Here is an 18,596-nt window from a genome sequence, read left to right as displayed (position 1 = left end):
GTCAATAATTCTTTTGTCAGCACCTGCATCGATGGTGGTAAAGCTGATGTAAATCACCACTCCTCCATCTCCCAGTCGGTTCCAGCTGGAGACCGAGGCATTGTAGCGACTCTCTGAGTCTACATTAATAACCACTGATGTCTGTGTTACATTCTGCTGCAGCTCAGTCGTCTCATTCCTAAAAAGAGAGCCACCATTAACGTTGCAATGTGTTCTATTTTCAATACCTGTTTTTAAACCATTGTTATAGCTTTTCAATAAAGTCTAGCACACAGAGAGAAGGAGATTTAAGACACTCACCAAACTCTGACAATGTAGTAGAGTATGTCTGAATTGGCTGAAAGTGGCGGTTGCCATGACAACTCTACCTCATAGTCTGACAACTTCCTGGCGTGGAGGAACTGAGGAGGTGTATCTGGAGCTGAGCAGCAGAAACACTTTCAAGTAACATAACACAAACAGGAGTATGGCTCATCAAAGGAGAAAAGTAATGAGGAATAAAGATTTATTTGCATTGAGCATCAAGAAACCTCATGTGGCCCCTCAGGAACGTGGCAGAAAAAGACATATAGTGCGGCCCTGGAACGAAAAACTAGTTAGTTGACGAATGAACGTGGCCTCAAATACCGGTCATGCTGAGCTCAGACAGAGAGATGTTACTCAGGAGGAAAAGACGAAAGGGAAGTCAGAGTTAGGAAGACCCCCTTTGGAACTCAATCACGATGTGGCCGTGCAGTGTCCTGGAACTGAAAAACAAACTCCCACCCATTTCGCTCACCATCCTCCAGCGTGGTGATGTTGAGCGGCTCGCTGCTGTAATTTCCTGGCCCGACGCGCGTGTGTGCTTGCACCATGACGCGGTAGTGTGCGTACTTCCTCAGATGCTGGATGTGGATGTAGTTGGTTGGGGAGGTAAGGTTCAGAAAGTGACTGGAATTCCTCAGCTCCAGACTATAGTGGGTAATGACCCCGTTAGGCAGCAGAGGAGGCCGCCAGGTCACGTTCACTTCACTGGGACTGACCGACTCGTACATAATGCCGTACGGAGGACTGCCGGGGACTGAAGAGAGAACACACTTTTATTCAAATCTGAACGGTAGATATTGTTAGTGTATTTGAGTACATGGGTCGGTGCAGCCGTAAACACACCGTCCTCTCCGGACCGCAAGGATAGAGTGTCTGAAGTCTGATTGCCGTGGCCGTATCGGGTGTACGCCTTCACGGACACGTTGTAGTAGGAGAAAGGCCTCAGGTTCATCAGAGTGACCGTATTCGAGGACGAGTTTATTGACGCAGAGTAGGACTCATTCTCATACCGGACCTCGTAATTTTGGATGACTCCATTGGCTTTTTCTGGTGCCGACCAGGCCAATGTGGCGGCGGAGGGGCTGGTGTCAACCACAGTGAGGTTCACAGGGGGCGAGTCAGGCTCTGAGGGAGAAAGAGAAAAATCATTGACTAAAGGATATAGCTGACCTAGCATCACATAAAATATTGATAGCTTAATAACTGCTACATATCAAATATCAAATTTAATTTCACTGATTTTCATTCCCCGACATGAATTTTTAATAGGGTGAGGTGCATGCCAACATCAGTTCAACAAGATTTAACTGGCTGACTAAATGCCTTATTCTTAAGTTTGTCTGAACAGTTTTAATTCCATTCAAAGAATCAATGACAGCCATTACTAAATTTTCTTGCACTCATTGTCCAAAAAATGCAGTAGAAAGTGTGTGTAAAGTACATACCGTCCTCTAATGTTAAAACAAAGATGTCGTCTTCCTCAGACAGAGAGCTCTCTCCCACGGCTGTAGACGCCGCCACACGTAGCTTATAACCAGTATACTTGTCCAAATCTATATATTGAAACAGATATTTACTGTCAGATCTGTTTCATGAGAATGGCCATAATTATAATGACTGCACAGGACTCTACAGAGAAATCGGTTGCTATACCTGTTATCACAATGCTGGTACTGTTAGTGAACCAGTTGAGTGCCTGATAACTGTGCAGTTTGACGCCATAGACAGTATAATGTGTGATCCGCCCATTGGGGTTGAGTGGTGGAACCCAGTTCACCAGTATGGAGGTGGAGCTGATGTTTTGATAGGACACTTCGAGCACTGAGCTAGGGACTAAACACATACAGACATTGTTAGGGAATCAGAATGTTTCACGTTTTGCAGAAATTATTAAAGTAATGGATGTGCATGGAAGGTTATACGTAAAAAAACAACCACCTAAACTGTATGCAGCACTTGATTGAGAACTGCATATTGGATGATCTTCATGTCCTTGCATGATTCTTGCACATTATGGGTATGTAACAACATTGTGGAGGGCACTTACTGTGAGTCACTTTGGATAAAAGCAATTAGCTAAATATAATGTGACAACTTACCCTGCTCACTTGTCTTCTCAGTGATGTCCGTTGCAGGACCCTGTCCCACGGTCGTGGAAGCAGTCACCCTGAACGTGTACTCGGTGAAGGGATTCAGATCCGACACCAGGTAAGACAGCTCCTCAGAAAAAATGTCTATAACCTCCTCTCTCACCGTTACACCTGCAACATGTATACAAACACAGACGGAAACACAAGACCAAAATGCACACACAGGACCTATAAGCAATGCAACACATATAGTATCGAGGGCTGCAAGAAGTTGATTGAAGCCGTGTTACAAGGGCTAGCGCTCTCCCACCTGTTGTAGCAGAAGCTGCTGCGCTGCGCGTTAAAAAGTGTCCCGTAACTGATGCGTGATGAGTGGACAAGCGGAGCTGGCCCGGGGTCGGGGACGAGGCGGAAGAATCTGAGGTCATATCCCCAGCACGCGATTGCTTTGTCAGCCAAGGTGGAGGTGTGGCGGGCGGCACAGAGGTAAGGGGGAATGCAGAGGTGCCAGGGACTGCAGAGTCAGTAGACTGAATATTTGTGTTGTTCGGCGGTGAAGCAGAAACATAACTAGTAGTGGGCTTTGTGGTGAGCATGGACTCAGCAGTTGGTTCAGCAGCGGTGTGAGTAAAGTAAGCAGCGCTCCTTTGTTCAGAGTGTGTGACACTGGAAGCAGTACCAGAGGTCGGCGTGCGGTCAGAAATGGAGGCTGTGAAAGTCGGGGGGGATGTGATCAGACGGAGATCAGCAGATCTCTTACGCCGTCCTAGATTGTTACGGACATCAGAGGGAAGGGTCTCATCTTCATTTAAACCAGTTGTATTCTAAGGGAAGAAAAAATACATTTTATAGCCTGAAAGATTCTCCTTCATTTTGGCTCATTGGGCTTTACAGCAATGTCTTGATATAGTTGACAGTGGACATGGCTTTAATAATGTGATTGAGGATGTTTTTACAAATAGTTGCAAAGTTCTAATGGGTTGTTTATTTTAGGTCCTGCCCTGATCATCACAACTTTCTAAAAGAAAATCAAAATGTACTTTACGTTTATGCAAACTGGCGGTCATTTTCATCCAAATATTTGAACGGAAGAACAGATACACCTGAATAATTTTTAACAGTACTGAGCTTTAATATGATACATTCATGGTGCCTTATATAAGCGTAACATGGTACCTACCATATCTGCAGAGAGGGTGATGTCCTGCAGCAAGATGTCACCAACGAGAACCCGCACTTTATATTTGGTGATTGGACCGTTGGGTTGGGCAGGCATTCTCCAACTCACAAGGATTGAAACGGAATCTTTAGCTTCAGCCATCAAGTCCTGCACAGCACTGGGTGCTACTCAGGCAAACAAACATTGAACCAGAGAGAATCAGACACAGAGAGAAAATCAAAAGCATGTATAGGACCTGTCGTCTATGTCGCCACTCAATGTCTTCTTCCCCCAAGCCCAAAACATCTTTGTCTGGAATGTGTGTTTAAAAGAGTGAGGGAATTCATGGGGATTCGCTTAAATGCAAAACCTTGTTTATTAGTAAATCAGTTCATAAGTGGTCTCACCTTCGGGGGGTGTAATTACATCTTCCTGCGCTGCTGGACCCACTTCCCCAGAAGCTTTGGCTCGGACGAGCACCCTGTACCTTGTGTAGGGGGTCAAACCAGTCAGAGCGAGCCGCGTATCCGCTGTGCTGTTCTCATACAAATATCCTGAAATGAATGGGAAATTGAAAATGGTATAGATTTCTATCCATTTAGAGTGTGATTCTTTACATGCTTTTTAGGTTTAATAACCTGTAGGTCCATACAGGTACAGCACGTAGGTGAATTTTCCTGTGACAATGCTGGGAGACCCCCAGGACACAGAGATCGATCTCGACGTCATATTCAATACGATAAAGTTTTGGGGCGGGTCTTCTGGGGCTGCCATAAACAATGAAACATAAATAAAGATTTTCATATATGCAGTACATTACATTGCATTCTACATCTTAATAAGCCCCACAGATTAAACAAAAATGCACTGCCCCCTTTCTCCAGACCTGATTCTGGCATGCGGACCATGGTGGAGGCTATCTGTCCTTCTCCATCAGAAGTGAAGGCAGACACCTCAAATAGATAGGCAGTGTAAGGTCGTAGTTGATCAACTTCTACTGATATGGGCACACTCCAGGAGGCCGCAGGGGGTATGGCGGAGAGGGTGATGAGTGAAGACGACGCTGTGATCTCCAAGGGACTGAGAGTCGCTCGGGACAGGATGTCTGCTGCATCCTACACAAACCAAATCATATATGATGTACAAGGAAGCAACATTATATGAGAAATCAAAAGGAGTGGGTGTATTCCTGACAGGAATTCCTGAGAGCAATACAACCTGGATTCCTGACACAAATTCAGCATCTCAATAACACAATAACATTGAAGAGGACAGAAGGTGTCAGTGTAATGCGTTACATTGCAGTGGGGCAGTGCTCCGATCATGAGGTCCTCTGCATTGACCTCCAGCGTGCGGACCGTCTGCCCAGTACGAGCATGTTTAGCTTTGACAGCAAACTTTGTGATGAGACCGTTGATGCGGTGCGGCAGGAACCAGGTGACCATGACAGAGGTGTGGTTTTGAGCAAACGCTGTCAAGTTTGTTACCAGGCCAGGGGCTGCAGGAGATGCACACACACAAATCAATCGACACACATATAGACAAACAATGCTATGTATACACAATTACTACTTCAGACTTTGAGATCATTATGTGAGTGTGTGCGTGAACACCCACGGGACTCAGCAGTCTTTATGTATATAGATTTGCTGAAGGCTCCTATTCCAGGTGGAGAAATGGCTGCTACCTACAGCCAGAAGAGGAGGAGGGAGGAGGGGAGAGGTAGGGGAGAGAGAAAGAGAAGTAATTCAGTAATTCAGATTCAGTAATTAATGTCCATGTCAATGCGAAGTTATCCGATCCAGATTAGGTGCTTAATCACAACTGTAAGTAATTAATAATATGTCGGAGGTGATTCGGTGTTCCTCGTAAACAAGATCAATGTTGATTTAACATTATACCCCTGGTAAGTCAAGACTATGTAAACAGATATAGCTTCTGCATCTTTCATCTTATCAGAGATTTAAACCATATGAATCAAAATGAATGAAAAATAAGTGTATTACTAGGGCAAAAGTGGGAATTAATCTAAATGCACAATAATGACTGAACGTGTTTTAAACACCATGTTTAATTTCTTCTGGTGGGGTAGGAGATAAAAATGTTTTATGGGAATACTAGAAAATCAACACACAGAGGAATATGTCCAGAGAGCACCAGCATGGTACAGTTTAATTCAAAATAACCTACTCAAAACCAAAGTCTAAATGAATTGGATTCCATAATATTCTATATTATCTTAATTTTCTGAAAACAATTGCCCCCCAGAATTATAGTCAAGCACTGTCAATACTACCAAATTAGAAATTATACTATTATATCTACAATTAATACAGCTCATGTAAAATAAACATGAATCCAATTTCCATCGGCCTGTCAGCTCAGCTTTTTCACGGCTTAGTGTTTTAGCTGAAACCCTCAAAGGTGGGAAGTAGTAATACGATACGCGTGCACACACATACAGAATGTGCAGCATCATGATGTGGGTCAGTCCCTCAGAGTCCATTTGTATGAAGGTCATTGTGGGTTAATTAATTCTGAAAACTAATAAGCATGATCACATTCAAGCTCAGTGACAACAGACAGTGGAAAGAGCCTTGGCTGATCCATAGATCTGTTTACCTGATTAATAATGAAATCAGGACAGATCAATTACCAGTATTCAGCCAGATCAAGAGAATAGTCCGCCCCATGGTGATCTGCCCACAGGAGAGTGCAGGAAGAGTTGTGTTTGTTATCTAGATACACCTTTGGATTGTTGGATATGGGAATCTATATTAAGTTAAATAAATATATGTATTTGTGTACATGTATGTACACATATTTATTTAACTTAACTTATTTATTTAACTTTATTTATATTAACTATGCATATAATATACATAGGAATTTGTCCTGTCTGTTTAGGAAAGCTTGTTCTATTCATTTTTAGACTATTTTTATCAAATTCATTTTTGCTTTAGTTAGATATATATTTTTCCACTTGTTGTTATGTCTCATTCAAGTGATGCGAGTTCAACAGGGTAAATCCCTACCAGATACAACGTAATGCCATAAAGAATCAATCTTTAGTTGTATATCCTACCTCAATGTGGTATGTAGAACCAGAGGTAAAGTCAGTTAGAAGGGTTTCAGGACCGTCCAGGTACTTGGTCACCTGTGTGAAGGTGGTATCTGGGTAGGGACACACCTCCTTGTACCTACAAGCAGAAAGTAATTTTCAGTACAGAGCTGGCTGAAGGACTCATTGGTAAAAGATGTACATTCTCTTCAATGCCAGAGAATATGTCAACAATTGTATTCAATGCTACCTCTACTCCATTATAGTCTAAAACATTTTTCACAATTTTTTTACTTATTTATATATCAACACAAATTAACTTTTAAAAATGTATTTGTTCTAAGGCTACTACAAAGAACTTTCATTATGAATTGTTTGAAGTTAGAGACCCCATGGAACAAGTTGCAGTGTTTCCGAGCACCAGACTCCCTTAAAAAACCTTTCATTTGGCTGCACTGTACTGTCTGACAGCCAGTTCTTGTCCTCCTAAGCCTCTTTTTCCAGTAAATCAGCCGCTTGGAGATGGAAGGGACCGACTGAGCAGCAAGGCAAAGCTCTGCTCCGTTGTGGAGGAGGAACCGCTGCCTCGCTGCAGTCTAAGCGGAAGGACCTTCTGGTGGTCTTACATTACAGTTTCTGAACAACAATAACTATTCAAAATGTATTATAAAAATAGAAAATCTTCTCAATAATGGCCAATAATGGTTAAACTATTTTCATGACTAGTTAAAAGATATTTATGATATCTTTAAGTATACTTTTGCTAATAATATTAATAATAACATGCTTTTTAATCATTTAACTTGTAATGGAGTATTTTTAGGACTTGACTTGAAAACTTCCTCCACCGCTGAAAACACATCTTGGACTCATTCCCATGCGTGTAATACACATGGAGACCAGGAGACAGTTTTTTAAATGTTTTATTTCCTTTTACACTAAGATATCTTCTGTATGATATTCAGTATTTAATAAAGGATAATTGATAATGATCCATTTCTCCACTATATTGGCATCCCACTTTTTCTTACATTTTATTTGTTTATTTGAGACTATTTGAGTTAGCGCCGGATTTTTGTTGCAACTACAATTTATTTTATGTTTTCTTCTCTTGGATTTTGACATTGACACTTACAACCTTTAATAAATAAATCATATTTTTTCAAGGCGATAACAATGACTTACCTGATGATGTAACCGTCAATATTGTTGGCATCAGATGGCATCGTCCAGGAGAGCAGAATCCCATTGGATCCCACTGCCTCTCCTTCTAGGCCTAAAGGTGGGCCAGCGACTGGAACAGACCAAATGTGGTGTGTGAATAAGACAAGAGTGCAAATGACTTCAAGACGTGTGTCTCTTCACAACACCTAGTTCAACACCAAAACCCCCCCGCAAAAACCCAACACAGATATTTTGGTAAATACCCTCTGTATATCAAAATTCAACAGTGCACGGTACCACAGTCATTTAAAGAATAGCCATGTTGTCTGTGGGGACTGATCCTCCAAGTGTGTTTTTGAGTGTGTGAATTAAAGTGCAATTGAGGCCGCACTCTGATGAATAAGGCCTCACACAGTGGCATTTCAATGACATTCACCAGAGACCCATTCATCCTGTGGTTCAAAAGCCCAGTCTTAAATTACTTAAGAGAAATTAAACACACACCAACTGTACTAATCTCGTTCCTTTGATGTGTGTGCATGTGTTTGCAATAAGGGACTGGATGAAACAGCAGAGGGTGGACAGTAAGCTGACGACTCTTTATTAGTCAAAATCTGAAGCCGTTCAAGCGACAGTGAGCAGCTTGTGCACAACTCACCGCTCTCATTAGTATTGATCATGCGGCTGACTCCGGGGCTGATGTTGGAGGAGGAGGCTGCTGAGACCGTCACACTGTATCGTGTCCCTGCAGTGACATTTACCACATCAGCCTGCAAAAAACAAAAATGTTAAAAAAAATGTAAATAGGCTGCTCCAATTGTTTCAAGCAGTCAGAACTGCACAAGCATTCCATGTACACACAAGCCTGGTTGGCAATTACTAGGGGAGAACAGTAAAAAAAGCACTCGTCTGACGAATCTCCCAAAATAGAACCCCGTATGAAGCTAAATTACAGAAAAATCTGCAATAACCAAAAGGGGCAAACTAAAATATAATATCAATTTGACAGCTTATTGCTGCATTTTTGTCTCTGAATATATTTTTACTGTGCTGCAGTATTTTTGCTTTTACACATTTTAACCTGTGACATTAATACTTTTGCATTGCAATACTACACACATACCTAATGTTACATACCAGAAATATGATAAAAGGTCTCTAGTTGTGATATTTATGTTCTTTACATCTGAGTTTATAAACATCTAAGTGCACATCAATGTCCGATATTGATGTTAAATTCTTACCTGTGAGTGTACCTGTCCGAGGGAGAGTGTGAGCAACATGACGAGTGAGAAGAAGGCCATGCTGGTTAGCAGAGTTAGCTTTAGTTGAGACGCAGCAGGTTAGAAGTGTGGAGCTGCATCCAGTGTTAGTGCACAATGGTTAGCAATGGTCTACAGGTAATCCACTGAGGTGAAGACAAATAACTCCACGCTCTACGAGCTGGTTAGTGGCATGAGTAAAGGTCACAGGGTTAGTTGTCCAGGAATTGGATATTAACAGCCCTTGGTCTTGAGGTATTCCAAAATGTGTGCGACCAACAACGCAGGTGAGTGAATCCACTCATTAGCACGGGGATAACATTCTCCCTCTGGTCTCTCTTTCTCTAGGGAGAGCTGCTTAAGCAAATGAATGATTCAGGGTTGAGCTTATGAAGCCAACTTAATAAATAATGAGATTGATTACTCCACCCTGTACTGTGTGCGCTCAGTGTGTGTGCGTGTAGGTGTGTAGGGTTACATTTTGGGGGTATCTGACACCTGGCAGCCGGGGAGAGATGGTTTGGGGCGGGATTTCTTCGGTTGAAGGGGGGATAAAGTAGCATACGTGTTTATGCGTACATGTGTATCGGTGTGTAGATTGTACATCTAGTATTATAGCTCTGCAATACGTCTCTACAATGCCACCTCTGACGTCTTACGACTCTTTATAACACTTCAACAAGTGTGTTCAGGTGAAGTGCACTGTAGCATTTTCCAAGCTTATCATAAGATAAGCTTATTTGGTGTGTTCGTCCAGAGAAGCTATTTTTTTCAAATCAAAGCAGAGTGTGTATGTTTCATTGAGTGTGTCTGTACCTGAATATATCCGTCACACGGAGGGTTAACTGTGACCTTTCCCTGGTTTGGTAGAAGGTTGACTTCATAATGATCCACACAGCCGGTCGCCTGCTCCCAAAGTAGCGAGAAAGCGCCTGCTGACACATTCACGAAACGCATCCCTCGCACTCGTGCCGGCACTCATAAAAGGACAAGAGATGGAGAAATAGAGTGAGACAGGGGGAAAAAAACCACAACACACATTGAATTGGCGATCTGGTTAGTTGATGTTGATGCAGTGTTGTAGCTTTGTCTACCTATGTGTACTGTCAGAGAGGCAGCTATCCCCGCTGACACTCCTCTGACTCTCTCAGCGCTCACGTTGTAACTGCAGCCGTCCACCAGTCCCGTAACCACGGCGACCCGTTCCTCCTTGGGAACGGTGTGCGTTGTTGTGCTTGAGGTGTTGGTCACAGTGACTCTGTGAAACTCAAACTCTCCGAACGCATTGTCCCAGCTCACCGAGACAGAGGAAGAGTTCATGTGGCCTAAATGAAGAGCGCATATTCCTGCCGGGCCTGAAACACAGTTTTTAAAATTTTACTTTTCATCTGTTTGGCTTCTATTCCATTATTCTATGTGTTACGGGGGCAATATGCAATATCAAGGAAACACTGACAGCATTTTATATCTTTTGCAGGACAAAACTCCCTGAAATATTGTCCTGAATATTGACAGGTGTGTTACTATGTGTGTTTGTGAGTGTGAGTGTGATGGCCTGTATTTATGAGTATCTCTTACGTGTGCTGAACTCTCGGTGGACTACCAGACTTGTGTCAGAGCCAAGAACACTCTGAATGCTGACGCAATAGTCTGACCCCGGGATCAAATCCCTGATCCCATAATGTGGGTCCAGGACAAGAACCTCAATCCACGATTTCCTGTCCACAGAGCGCAGGCCAAAAACAAGCTGAGAAAAAGTAAAAAGTTAGAATTACCAGCTGCATAAACTGGCCACTTTCTTCCTTCAGTGGATATTGTGTGTGTGTGTGTGTGTAATATGCTTGGTCATTCTTCCTGGTCCTCTACTGGGGTCATGCATCTTTAAAGGGTTGGTAACCAAATCTGTGGTGTACCGACAAAGGTTTCTAAGTAACCAACAGCTGAGTGCAAATTGTGTGTGGTCTTCTTTGTCTTTTGAAAAATTAAAAACATATTTGTGAGGAATATGTGTGAGATGTCTGGAAGTCCCTCCCTTGAAGTCCCTATGGCATTCAAAGTCCCTGCAGTTTTGATTACTTTAACTGAGGTGCGTGTCTTACCCTGTACCCATCCACCTGTCCTGGTGGTGGCCTCCAGGTTACAAACACTGATGTTAGTACCTGCTCTGAAATAGCCACATCCTGTGGCGCCTCTGGAACTGGAGACAAGAACCCCGGTTAGCATGATACTCCATGATAGGAGTCTTTGAAAATGTCCCAGGTTCCCTTTAAATAAACCATTGTATCATCATTGCATCATCCTTGAAAATCCACTGAATAAATCTGGTCTCTCTGTGCCTTACATTGTCTGTTTTGACAGATGTTATTAGTGAAGAGAACTAAGGCTGAGACCAGGTACAGAGAGAAAAAAAATCAATAAAATACTTATATTTTCTTTATAACCTTATATTATTAATCTAACATGTATTTTCAGTTCTATTGTCATATTTCATCTCTCTTAGGACTGGACATTTCCTTCTACAACTAATTTCTGTCTCTCTTTCTCTCTCTCTCTCTCTCTCTATCAACAACTCTCTCCACTTCCCTTCCCTTTCACGCACATGCAAATGTGGGTACTCACAACCAATATTGGGTCCTGGTGTTGCATATATGCTAAACTGTTAAACTTACCAGTATGAAGGATCAGAGTTGCAGGTTGACTCCTTCTTTCTCCGCTGGTGTTAATCACTTCAATTGTATATTGGCTTCCATGAGTGAGGCCTTCAAAGCTATGTGATCTGTGAACGCACAGCTGCAGCAGTTATTGTTTTGTACGCACAAACTTTGAGTAATCCATCTTGCACTGTGACTGTACTCAGGTGTTTTGAATAAAGTCTTTATCTGGAGATTGTTATTCCAGTCTCATTAAACTTTAATAATTTGTGCACTGGCTCACGACCGGGACACTGACCTGCCCTGCCGATGATAAATGATCAGATCTTGACTGAATGTTCTGTTTTTGATTGACAGGAGGAGTTTACTTGACACACCGCTGACCATACTCCAACGTACGCGTATGGATGATGTGGTTTTGTTCACAAGATACAACTTCACTGTGCTGGGGGCTGGCGTTTAAACAAACATCCACATAGTTAGTAAAAAATAGAGAGATTGATCAGCGTTTGTATGCGTGCACTTACCTGCAGTGATGTTGATGGTGACAGGGGAACTGTCTGAGAAGGACTCCTTCTCGGTTCGTACTGCAAAGTGGTAGAATCTCCCTGGAGTCAGACAGGAAAAGGTTGCACTCTCACTGAACACCTTCTGCACCTGTAGCACACAAATGTTATAGACCCCTTCAAACATAGTCTACATGGGTCCCTTTGTACTCTATGTCTGCTGTTGGAGGGGTTGTTTGGGATTAATACATGCAACCATGAATTTGTTTACCATTTGTGAGTGGTTACAGTTTAGGCAGATGACTTCGTAGCCGTGGGCCTGACCTGGTGCTGCATCCCAGAGCAGCTCTATGGACGAGTCGGTCACGACACCCTCCCTCACTCTAATAGGGGCCGCCAATCCTAAAGTCACAAACAATATCCAACACTGTAATTATTCTTCTAATATACTGAAAATAACAAATAATCAACTTTGGTTGGCCGATGTTTTAAAAACATGTGGGTCATCTCAATTATATTTCATTTATTATTGCAATAATAATGAAATAATGAAATGAATAATAATGTAAATAATTAATTCAACTTGATGAAACATCACACCAGTCAAAGGTTTGGACACACTTGAATTGAATGAGAAAATGTGTCTAAACCTTGAATGTTAGCATGTATAAAATACATTTAACGTTTAAAGATGATGCCACCTTCTTATTTAAATATAGAAGCAAAGTCAGAAAAAAGCTCATCCACATCAATGTTGTGCATTTTATGTCAAAAACATACCAAATATATCATATACGTACTGTATATAGCTTGAGTCCTGACCTTAATGGTATTGCATTTTGGGATCACTACAGGTTAAGATACATCTTCAAAAGAAACCAAAAAAACAGTTTCCCACTAAAGTGATGCCAATTAGTTCAATCTAATTGCTGCAATATGCAAAAGATAACAACGGCCAGAAGTACTTTTAATTGAAGCCTTGTTGTGTGATAATTAAAGTCAGTACATGCCCAAATGTTTATGCCGTCAACAACAGCAATTCAAATAGCATCTGCTGCCACTAAGCGAAAAGTATGAGCAGGTGTCACTCACTTGTTCTAAGGGGGCGGGTGTAGTAGGGTGGTCCAATCTGCTCTCGGCTTGTGCTGTACACCTTTAGCTGGTGCTCTGATCCTGGACTAAGGTCGCTCAGGGTTATGATATGAACACCAGCAGGGAGAGAGTACCAGTGACATGTGAGTCCACTCGGACCCTCACACAGAGTGTCACACAATCCTGGACATATACACACATCCACCCCATCAATCAGACCCAGTTGTGGGCGCTGGATGTAAAGTTGTGCAGAGTCAGTGCCCACTGAAAGGGGGACTGCTACCTGAACTCCCATTGGATCTAGACATGAAAAAGGAAGAAACAAAGTTAATAAGATTAGAGAACTACTGAATGAATTGTTAAAATTTAGGTTCATTATTTTTCAAGTCTGCTGCTCAAATGAGTGTATATTCTTCTAGCTGCAATCACTCCTTTTGCTAGTACAGACTAAATCCACAGTACTCATTATGTCTGTAAATTACGAAGTTTATCTGAACCTCTCTAAATAGGTAAAAGGAAGTCACAGCATGTTTAGTACTATCTATCTAGTGCGACTCAACAGAAAGAAAAGAGAAAAAAGGGAAATGTTTTCTAAAAAAAGCTGTATTTTGAACTTCAGATAACGATATCATTGATATCAAGTTGTTGTTTCTCTTACCTGTGGTGTGTATGATTGTAGTGCTGCTGCTCCTGTCCCCTCCCCTCACAGAGACAACACTTACTTCATACGTCTGGCCTGGAGTAAATGTGCCCAAATTAACACACACTGACTCACGTGCCCAGTTTTCACCGGGACTGGACTGGTTTATCCACAGTGAGGTTTGAGTCGGATAAATGGGTGGGTGGGATGTGACATAATAACCATCGGGTGGGTCATCAGGTGAACTGGTCCAGCAGACTGTCAGATCTCCTGTTGTGTTCGACGCCACCAGACCAGTAGGGGCCCTCACCGCTACGAGACACAGAAGAGTTATTTTGTCATCAGTGAACGCGTCAAAGCAAAGTTTGCATTACAAAACAACCCAGGCTTTTTGTTTGGATAATTACAGTAGTAAATTGTAAAACATCTCAAACTTATCCACTTCGGTTGACAAATACGTTTTATTTAATAAATGCTGTTTAGCTAAATTGCCCGCACAGAGACAGTTAAAAGCTAGTGTATAGAAACCCATGACTGGACCTCTGTTGGGAAGATGTTTAGCTTCTGATCTTGATTACAATCACTATACAGTTTTTTTCTCTAAAGGATGTCACTATTGCCACCTTTTAATGAGGCGCAGTTGCATATTGTACTGTACGAGCAAATAAGTCACTGGCAATAAATTCCATTTAATTGTCCGTTTTAGGGGCCTTATATTGTGAAAGTTGACGGGCTGTGACCTCGTAATAGCTTAATCCACTACAATAGAACAGAGGCATCACAGTAATCTGCTGTGAAAACATCCTGTGACTTACAAGTCTGTACAGTCACAGGCGCTTGTCCACAGCTCTCTATGCCATACTGGGTGACGGTGTAAACTTCAACCCCGTATTTCCTGTGAGATTCCAGCCCTCCAATCACAGCGGTGTATGCCTGCCGCCCACGAGTGTCGGATAACCTGGAGATATTGGTCATTCCAACTAGTCTCTCTTGTCCTGAAGACATGTCCACACAGCGCACAGCAAAGGTCGGTCCAACCCTTAAGTGTCCGCCTGTCAGCATCCAGTAGACACTAATCTGACTGACCGTACTGGGGCCAAAAGTGATGTTTTGAGGGGGGAGAGGTCCTGTAAGAAAGAGAACATTAAACTTTGAAGTTACATCTGTTACCATATGATGTTGCTTCAGTACCTTACGGCTGTCAGCAGACTCACTAGTGTATGCAGTTAGGGTTTGTCCCAAGTTCCAGGTGGAACCAGATGGAAGAGAAGCTTGTAGGGTGAAGGAGTAAATGCTCCCTGGAGACAAGCCTGTCACTGTGACCTCTCTGGAGGAGAGGAATATGGCTACCCGGACCATTTTTCTTATACCACTCAAGCTTTGTGTCTGCTTTTTGTCCTCCGACTTCCTGAGTCCATCTCCTTCCTCTTGACCTGACTGTCCATCTGCCTCCACTTGGTACTGGAGGAATATCTCAAAAGAAGGAAGATTAAGAGAGTTCAAGGTTGAGAGTTCACTCCAACGAAGCAGCACTTGTTGCTCTGTCACCTGAATCAGCTCAAAGGAGAATGTTGCAGGGACAGGAGGAGCTGTGAAAGAGTAGGAAAAAATTGACAATGAAATAGTGAAGAAAATGGTCGCAATTAATATGGTACGGGTTACTTAAAGCTTTTTCAAAATGTGAAAAAAAAGATTATTTTGGATACCATCCACGAATGATATCCAAATTGTGTCAAATAATGGATGCACTGTGAAGGCTGTGTGTTACAAAGGAAAATTACACAAGTTATTTACTCTGGAAATGGCAGACGAAGGGTAAAGGGATGCTACAGAAGAACGGAGTGAGAAAGTATCCTGGGCCGCTGGCATTCTTCTGAAGGGCAAAACAGTCAGTCTGATTCTCTGGCAGTAATGACATCACGGTGTTCGTCAAGTTAAAGGCTGAGCCATCAGACCAGAGTGGTTGCCCCTCCTCCTGTGGGGTAACAAAAAATAAATAAAGAAATTCATTCCAAACAATTCAACACAAACAAAAACCCACAACTGAATTTATCAAACCAAGCAATCAAATGCAACCCGTTCTGCCCCTGCCCGTAACGTTCTCCGAACAAAAAATATATGTGTCATCACTATAGTTGCACATGATTATTGGAAAACATGTTGATCAATAAAACAACCATTCAGAGCCATTTAGCCCAAAGCAGTTATGCCTTCTCAACCAGTGACCTTATAAATAATTATTTGATTGGTTCTGAGGTATAATCTGTAAATTACAAAATATTGCATTATTTATGAAGATTCACAAATGACCCCTTGTGAGAAATTGATATTATATAATACATATAAATTCACATTCTGAAGAAACATCGACAATTCTGTAATGTAAATGTAAATGGTTTGTATGAGAAAAAATACTCCTATTGTATCGCTTCTTGAAATTCATTTTATTTATTAAAGGTACCTGCTGGTCATTAAGTCCAGTCCATAGCAGCAGGAGGTTCATTTTCAGCAAATGAGAAGATATGAAATGCAGATCTTCCACAGTCTTCAGATCAACCAGGTGACTTCCAGCTGCCAAGCCTCTACAGCTGTGCCGAGCATCACTCCAGGTCAAACCCGTCCTTCTCACAGAGTAGCAGCTTCTCCCTCTGGCCAACCAGCCGGTGGGACACTGAGCTGGAGACAGTAGTTATCATCAATAGTTGTTTTCAAGGCAGATGCTCAAATTGTGGCTTCATGACGAATAGATTGTCTATGGGTATAATACCTGTTTCAAAAGCAATACCGAGTCTCTGCTTCAAGGTCATATTCAGGTGTTTCAGGAATGTAGTGACCAACACTTGGGCCTTGAAGCGTGTGCCAGGCAGGAGACATTTCACTGTGTACTGAGACTCAGTCTCTGATGAGTTCATGTTGAAGATGTGGTTGACGGATTGCGTGCGAGTGTTGTATAGACTCAAGGAGGATAGGGTTTGTTCTTTGTGAAGTTTCCACACCAGGACAGCAGTAGTGGTCGTGCTGTATAAATTAAGTGAGGACACAGAGACGGGAACTGCACACATAGAAAAAAAGGGAAAGGGTGAAGATAAGATGAAACATAGTGACATAAATAGCCATTACACCAAACTCTAATCGAGCATCAGGAAATTAGTTTTCAAAGTTCACAGTCACTTACTGAAAGGAAAATCCTTTTTCTCAAGAGGAATATCATTTTTGCTGGCAGTCAGTGAAATGTTATATCCTGTTGGGTTTTCAACCAATCTTAATGACATTTTGCAGTCATGGCCGGAGCATGCTGAGTGATCGATGCGCCCCACATGCACCTGCAGAGACGTGACCATTCATTTAGATACAAAAACAAATAAATAGTAAATAAATAAACTAATGATACTAGAGCAGATTTGGCATGCCATTGTTCATACCAGCTGGTTTGTTGCAGTCCTGCAGGTGATTGCGTAGGCATCAGAATATTTTGTGGACGGGAAGGTCTGAAATAGAACGTCAACCTCAACAGGGTTTAAATGCTGGTCACATGTCAGCGAGACAACCTGAGAATGTGGAAAGTCACATGACACATAGTCAACCAAAATATATCTCAAGAGGTTTTAGAGCCAGTAAAAAAAACGTTGTTGGTCAACACCACATAAGCGCAGTGCAGGGCACGAACATTAAAGTGATCTAACCAGTGCCATTGGTAAGCAACTAGGTTACACAAATGTATAAGAGGCAGTTTAGAGAGAAACTCGGATTACTACACACACACAAGGAGAGCATAAATTCAGCAACTTGAAAAACAGTTAAAATAAGCATGACGGATATTCTCTTACCTGGCATAAACTAGCAAGCAACCACAGGCGCTCTGTTCCAGCCATTGGAAATGTCTCTTATCCACCAAATACTCATCGAGCAGTCACTGATCCACCAGGATGCGAACGATCACTGCAGGTCCTGGTTGTAGTTTCAGCCACTGGTAGTTTTGTGCATACTTCACAGAACATCAGCTGTGGAAAGTCCCAAAGTATTTGGAGTGAAAAAATGTTAACTGCAACAGTTGAAACGTTGTGGATTATATATTCAGAACTTAAATAAGGACATCTCAACTCACTTTGCCTCGTTTTCAATCCCAGTGTGGACTTTGAATTTAGCGCTCACTCAAAGTCAGAGTTCAACAGTTGTTTTTCCTCCAAGAAGCAAACCCTTATGAGAAGGATGAGAGGTCTTAGGGTGAGGAGAGAGAGAGAGAGAGAGATGAGTTCAACCCAATTTCTTCTGGCTCTTTGTTGGGATAAGAGCAGTTCACCATAGCAACCGCGGGCTCGGCCCCTCCAGAACTGGGCTCCTGAGGCGAGATGAGGTGGGTATCTGGGGCGTTCTGAGGGGAAGGAAGAGGGATAAAAGAGATCCGGTGGCGCTTAGTGTTAAATTGAGATGTGCTTAGTGGGCAAAGCCACCAGGCTTCATTCGTCTGGCCGACCAACAGTCAGCAAGTCAGTCACGCCAGACCGGTCTGAGATTATATTTTCTTAACCTCCAAAATAAGCATGGGCTCCAATCTGTTCATAACAAAGTGCAGTGGTGAGAATGGTCTGGCGTGGATGTGGAGTGCGGTAGGAGAGCTGGCTCGTGTGGAATGGCAGGAATGTGAAAGGGAGAAATGATTGACAG

General features: G+C 42.4%; 1 protein-coding gene across 1 annotated transcript in view; it reads right to left on the bottom strand.

The window, feature by feature from the left end:
- Positions 1-16,858, bottom strand: part of ptprq (protein tyrosine phosphatase receptor type Q) — a 33,983-nt gene extending 17,125 nt beyond the window's left edge. The window contains exons 1-32 of the mRNA XM_037451287.2: positions 16,699-16,858; positions 16,393-16,607; positions 15,726-15,906; positions 15,146-15,520; positions 14,747-15,058; positions 13,950-14,243; positions 13,292-13,591; positions 12,471-12,601; positions 12,221-12,350; positions 11,992-12,145; positions 11,712-11,818; positions 11,142-11,239; positions 10,621-10,789; positions 10,137-10,397; positions 9,859-10,019; positions 8,439-8,550; positions 7,802-7,910; positions 6,641-6,755; positions 5,173-5,242; positions 4,854-5,053; positions 4,442-4,670; positions 4,194-4,322; positions 3,963-4,109; positions 3,577-3,740; positions 2,707-3,220; positions 2,406-2,567; positions 1,960-2,139; positions 1,752-1,859; positions 1,150-1,431; positions 779-1,060; positions 301-421; positions 24-178 (exon numbers count right to left, since the gene is read on the bottom strand). Coding sequence (XP_037307184.2) covers positions 24-178; positions 301-421; positions 779-1,060; positions 1,150-1,431; positions 1,752-1,859; positions 1,960-2,139; positions 2,406-2,567; positions 2,707-3,220; positions 3,577-3,740; positions 3,963-4,109; positions 4,194-4,322; positions 4,442-4,670; positions 4,854-5,053; positions 5,173-5,242; positions 6,641-6,755; positions 7,802-7,910; positions 8,439-8,550; positions 9,859-10,019; positions 10,137-10,397; positions 10,621-10,789; positions 11,142-11,239; positions 11,712-11,818; positions 11,992-12,145; positions 12,221-12,350; positions 12,471-12,601; positions 13,292-13,591; positions 13,950-14,243; positions 14,747-15,058; positions 15,146-15,520; positions 15,726-15,906; positions 16,393-16,607; positions 16,699-16,843 — 6,112 coding nt within the window. The 5' untranslated portion in view covers positions 16,844-16,858. The remainder of the gene's footprint in view (positions 1-23; positions 179-300; positions 422-778; positions 1,061-1,149; positions 1,432-1,751; positions 1,860-1,959; positions 2,140-2,405; positions 2,568-2,706; positions 3,221-3,576; positions 3,741-3,962; positions 4,110-4,193; positions 4,323-4,441; positions 4,671-4,853; positions 5,054-5,172; positions 5,243-6,640; positions 6,756-7,801; positions 7,911-8,438; positions 8,551-9,858; positions 10,020-10,136; positions 10,398-10,620; positions 10,790-11,141; positions 11,240-11,711; positions 11,819-11,991; positions 12,146-12,220; positions 12,351-12,470; positions 12,602-13,291; positions 13,592-13,949; positions 14,244-14,746; positions 15,059-15,145; positions 15,521-15,725; positions 15,907-16,392; positions 16,608-16,698) is intronic.
- Between the last annotated feature and the right edge of the window lie 1,738 nt (positions 16,859-18,596).

Source organism: Pungitius pungitius, chromosome 6, assembly GCF_949316345.1.
Source record: "Pungitius pungitius chromosome 6, fPunPun2.1, whole genome shotgun sequence".
Lineage (NCBI taxonomy): Eukaryota > Metazoa > Chordata > Actinopteri > Perciformes > Gasterosteidae > Pungitius > Pungitius pungitius.
This window is presented reverse-complemented; position numbering and strand designations above follow the sequence as displayed.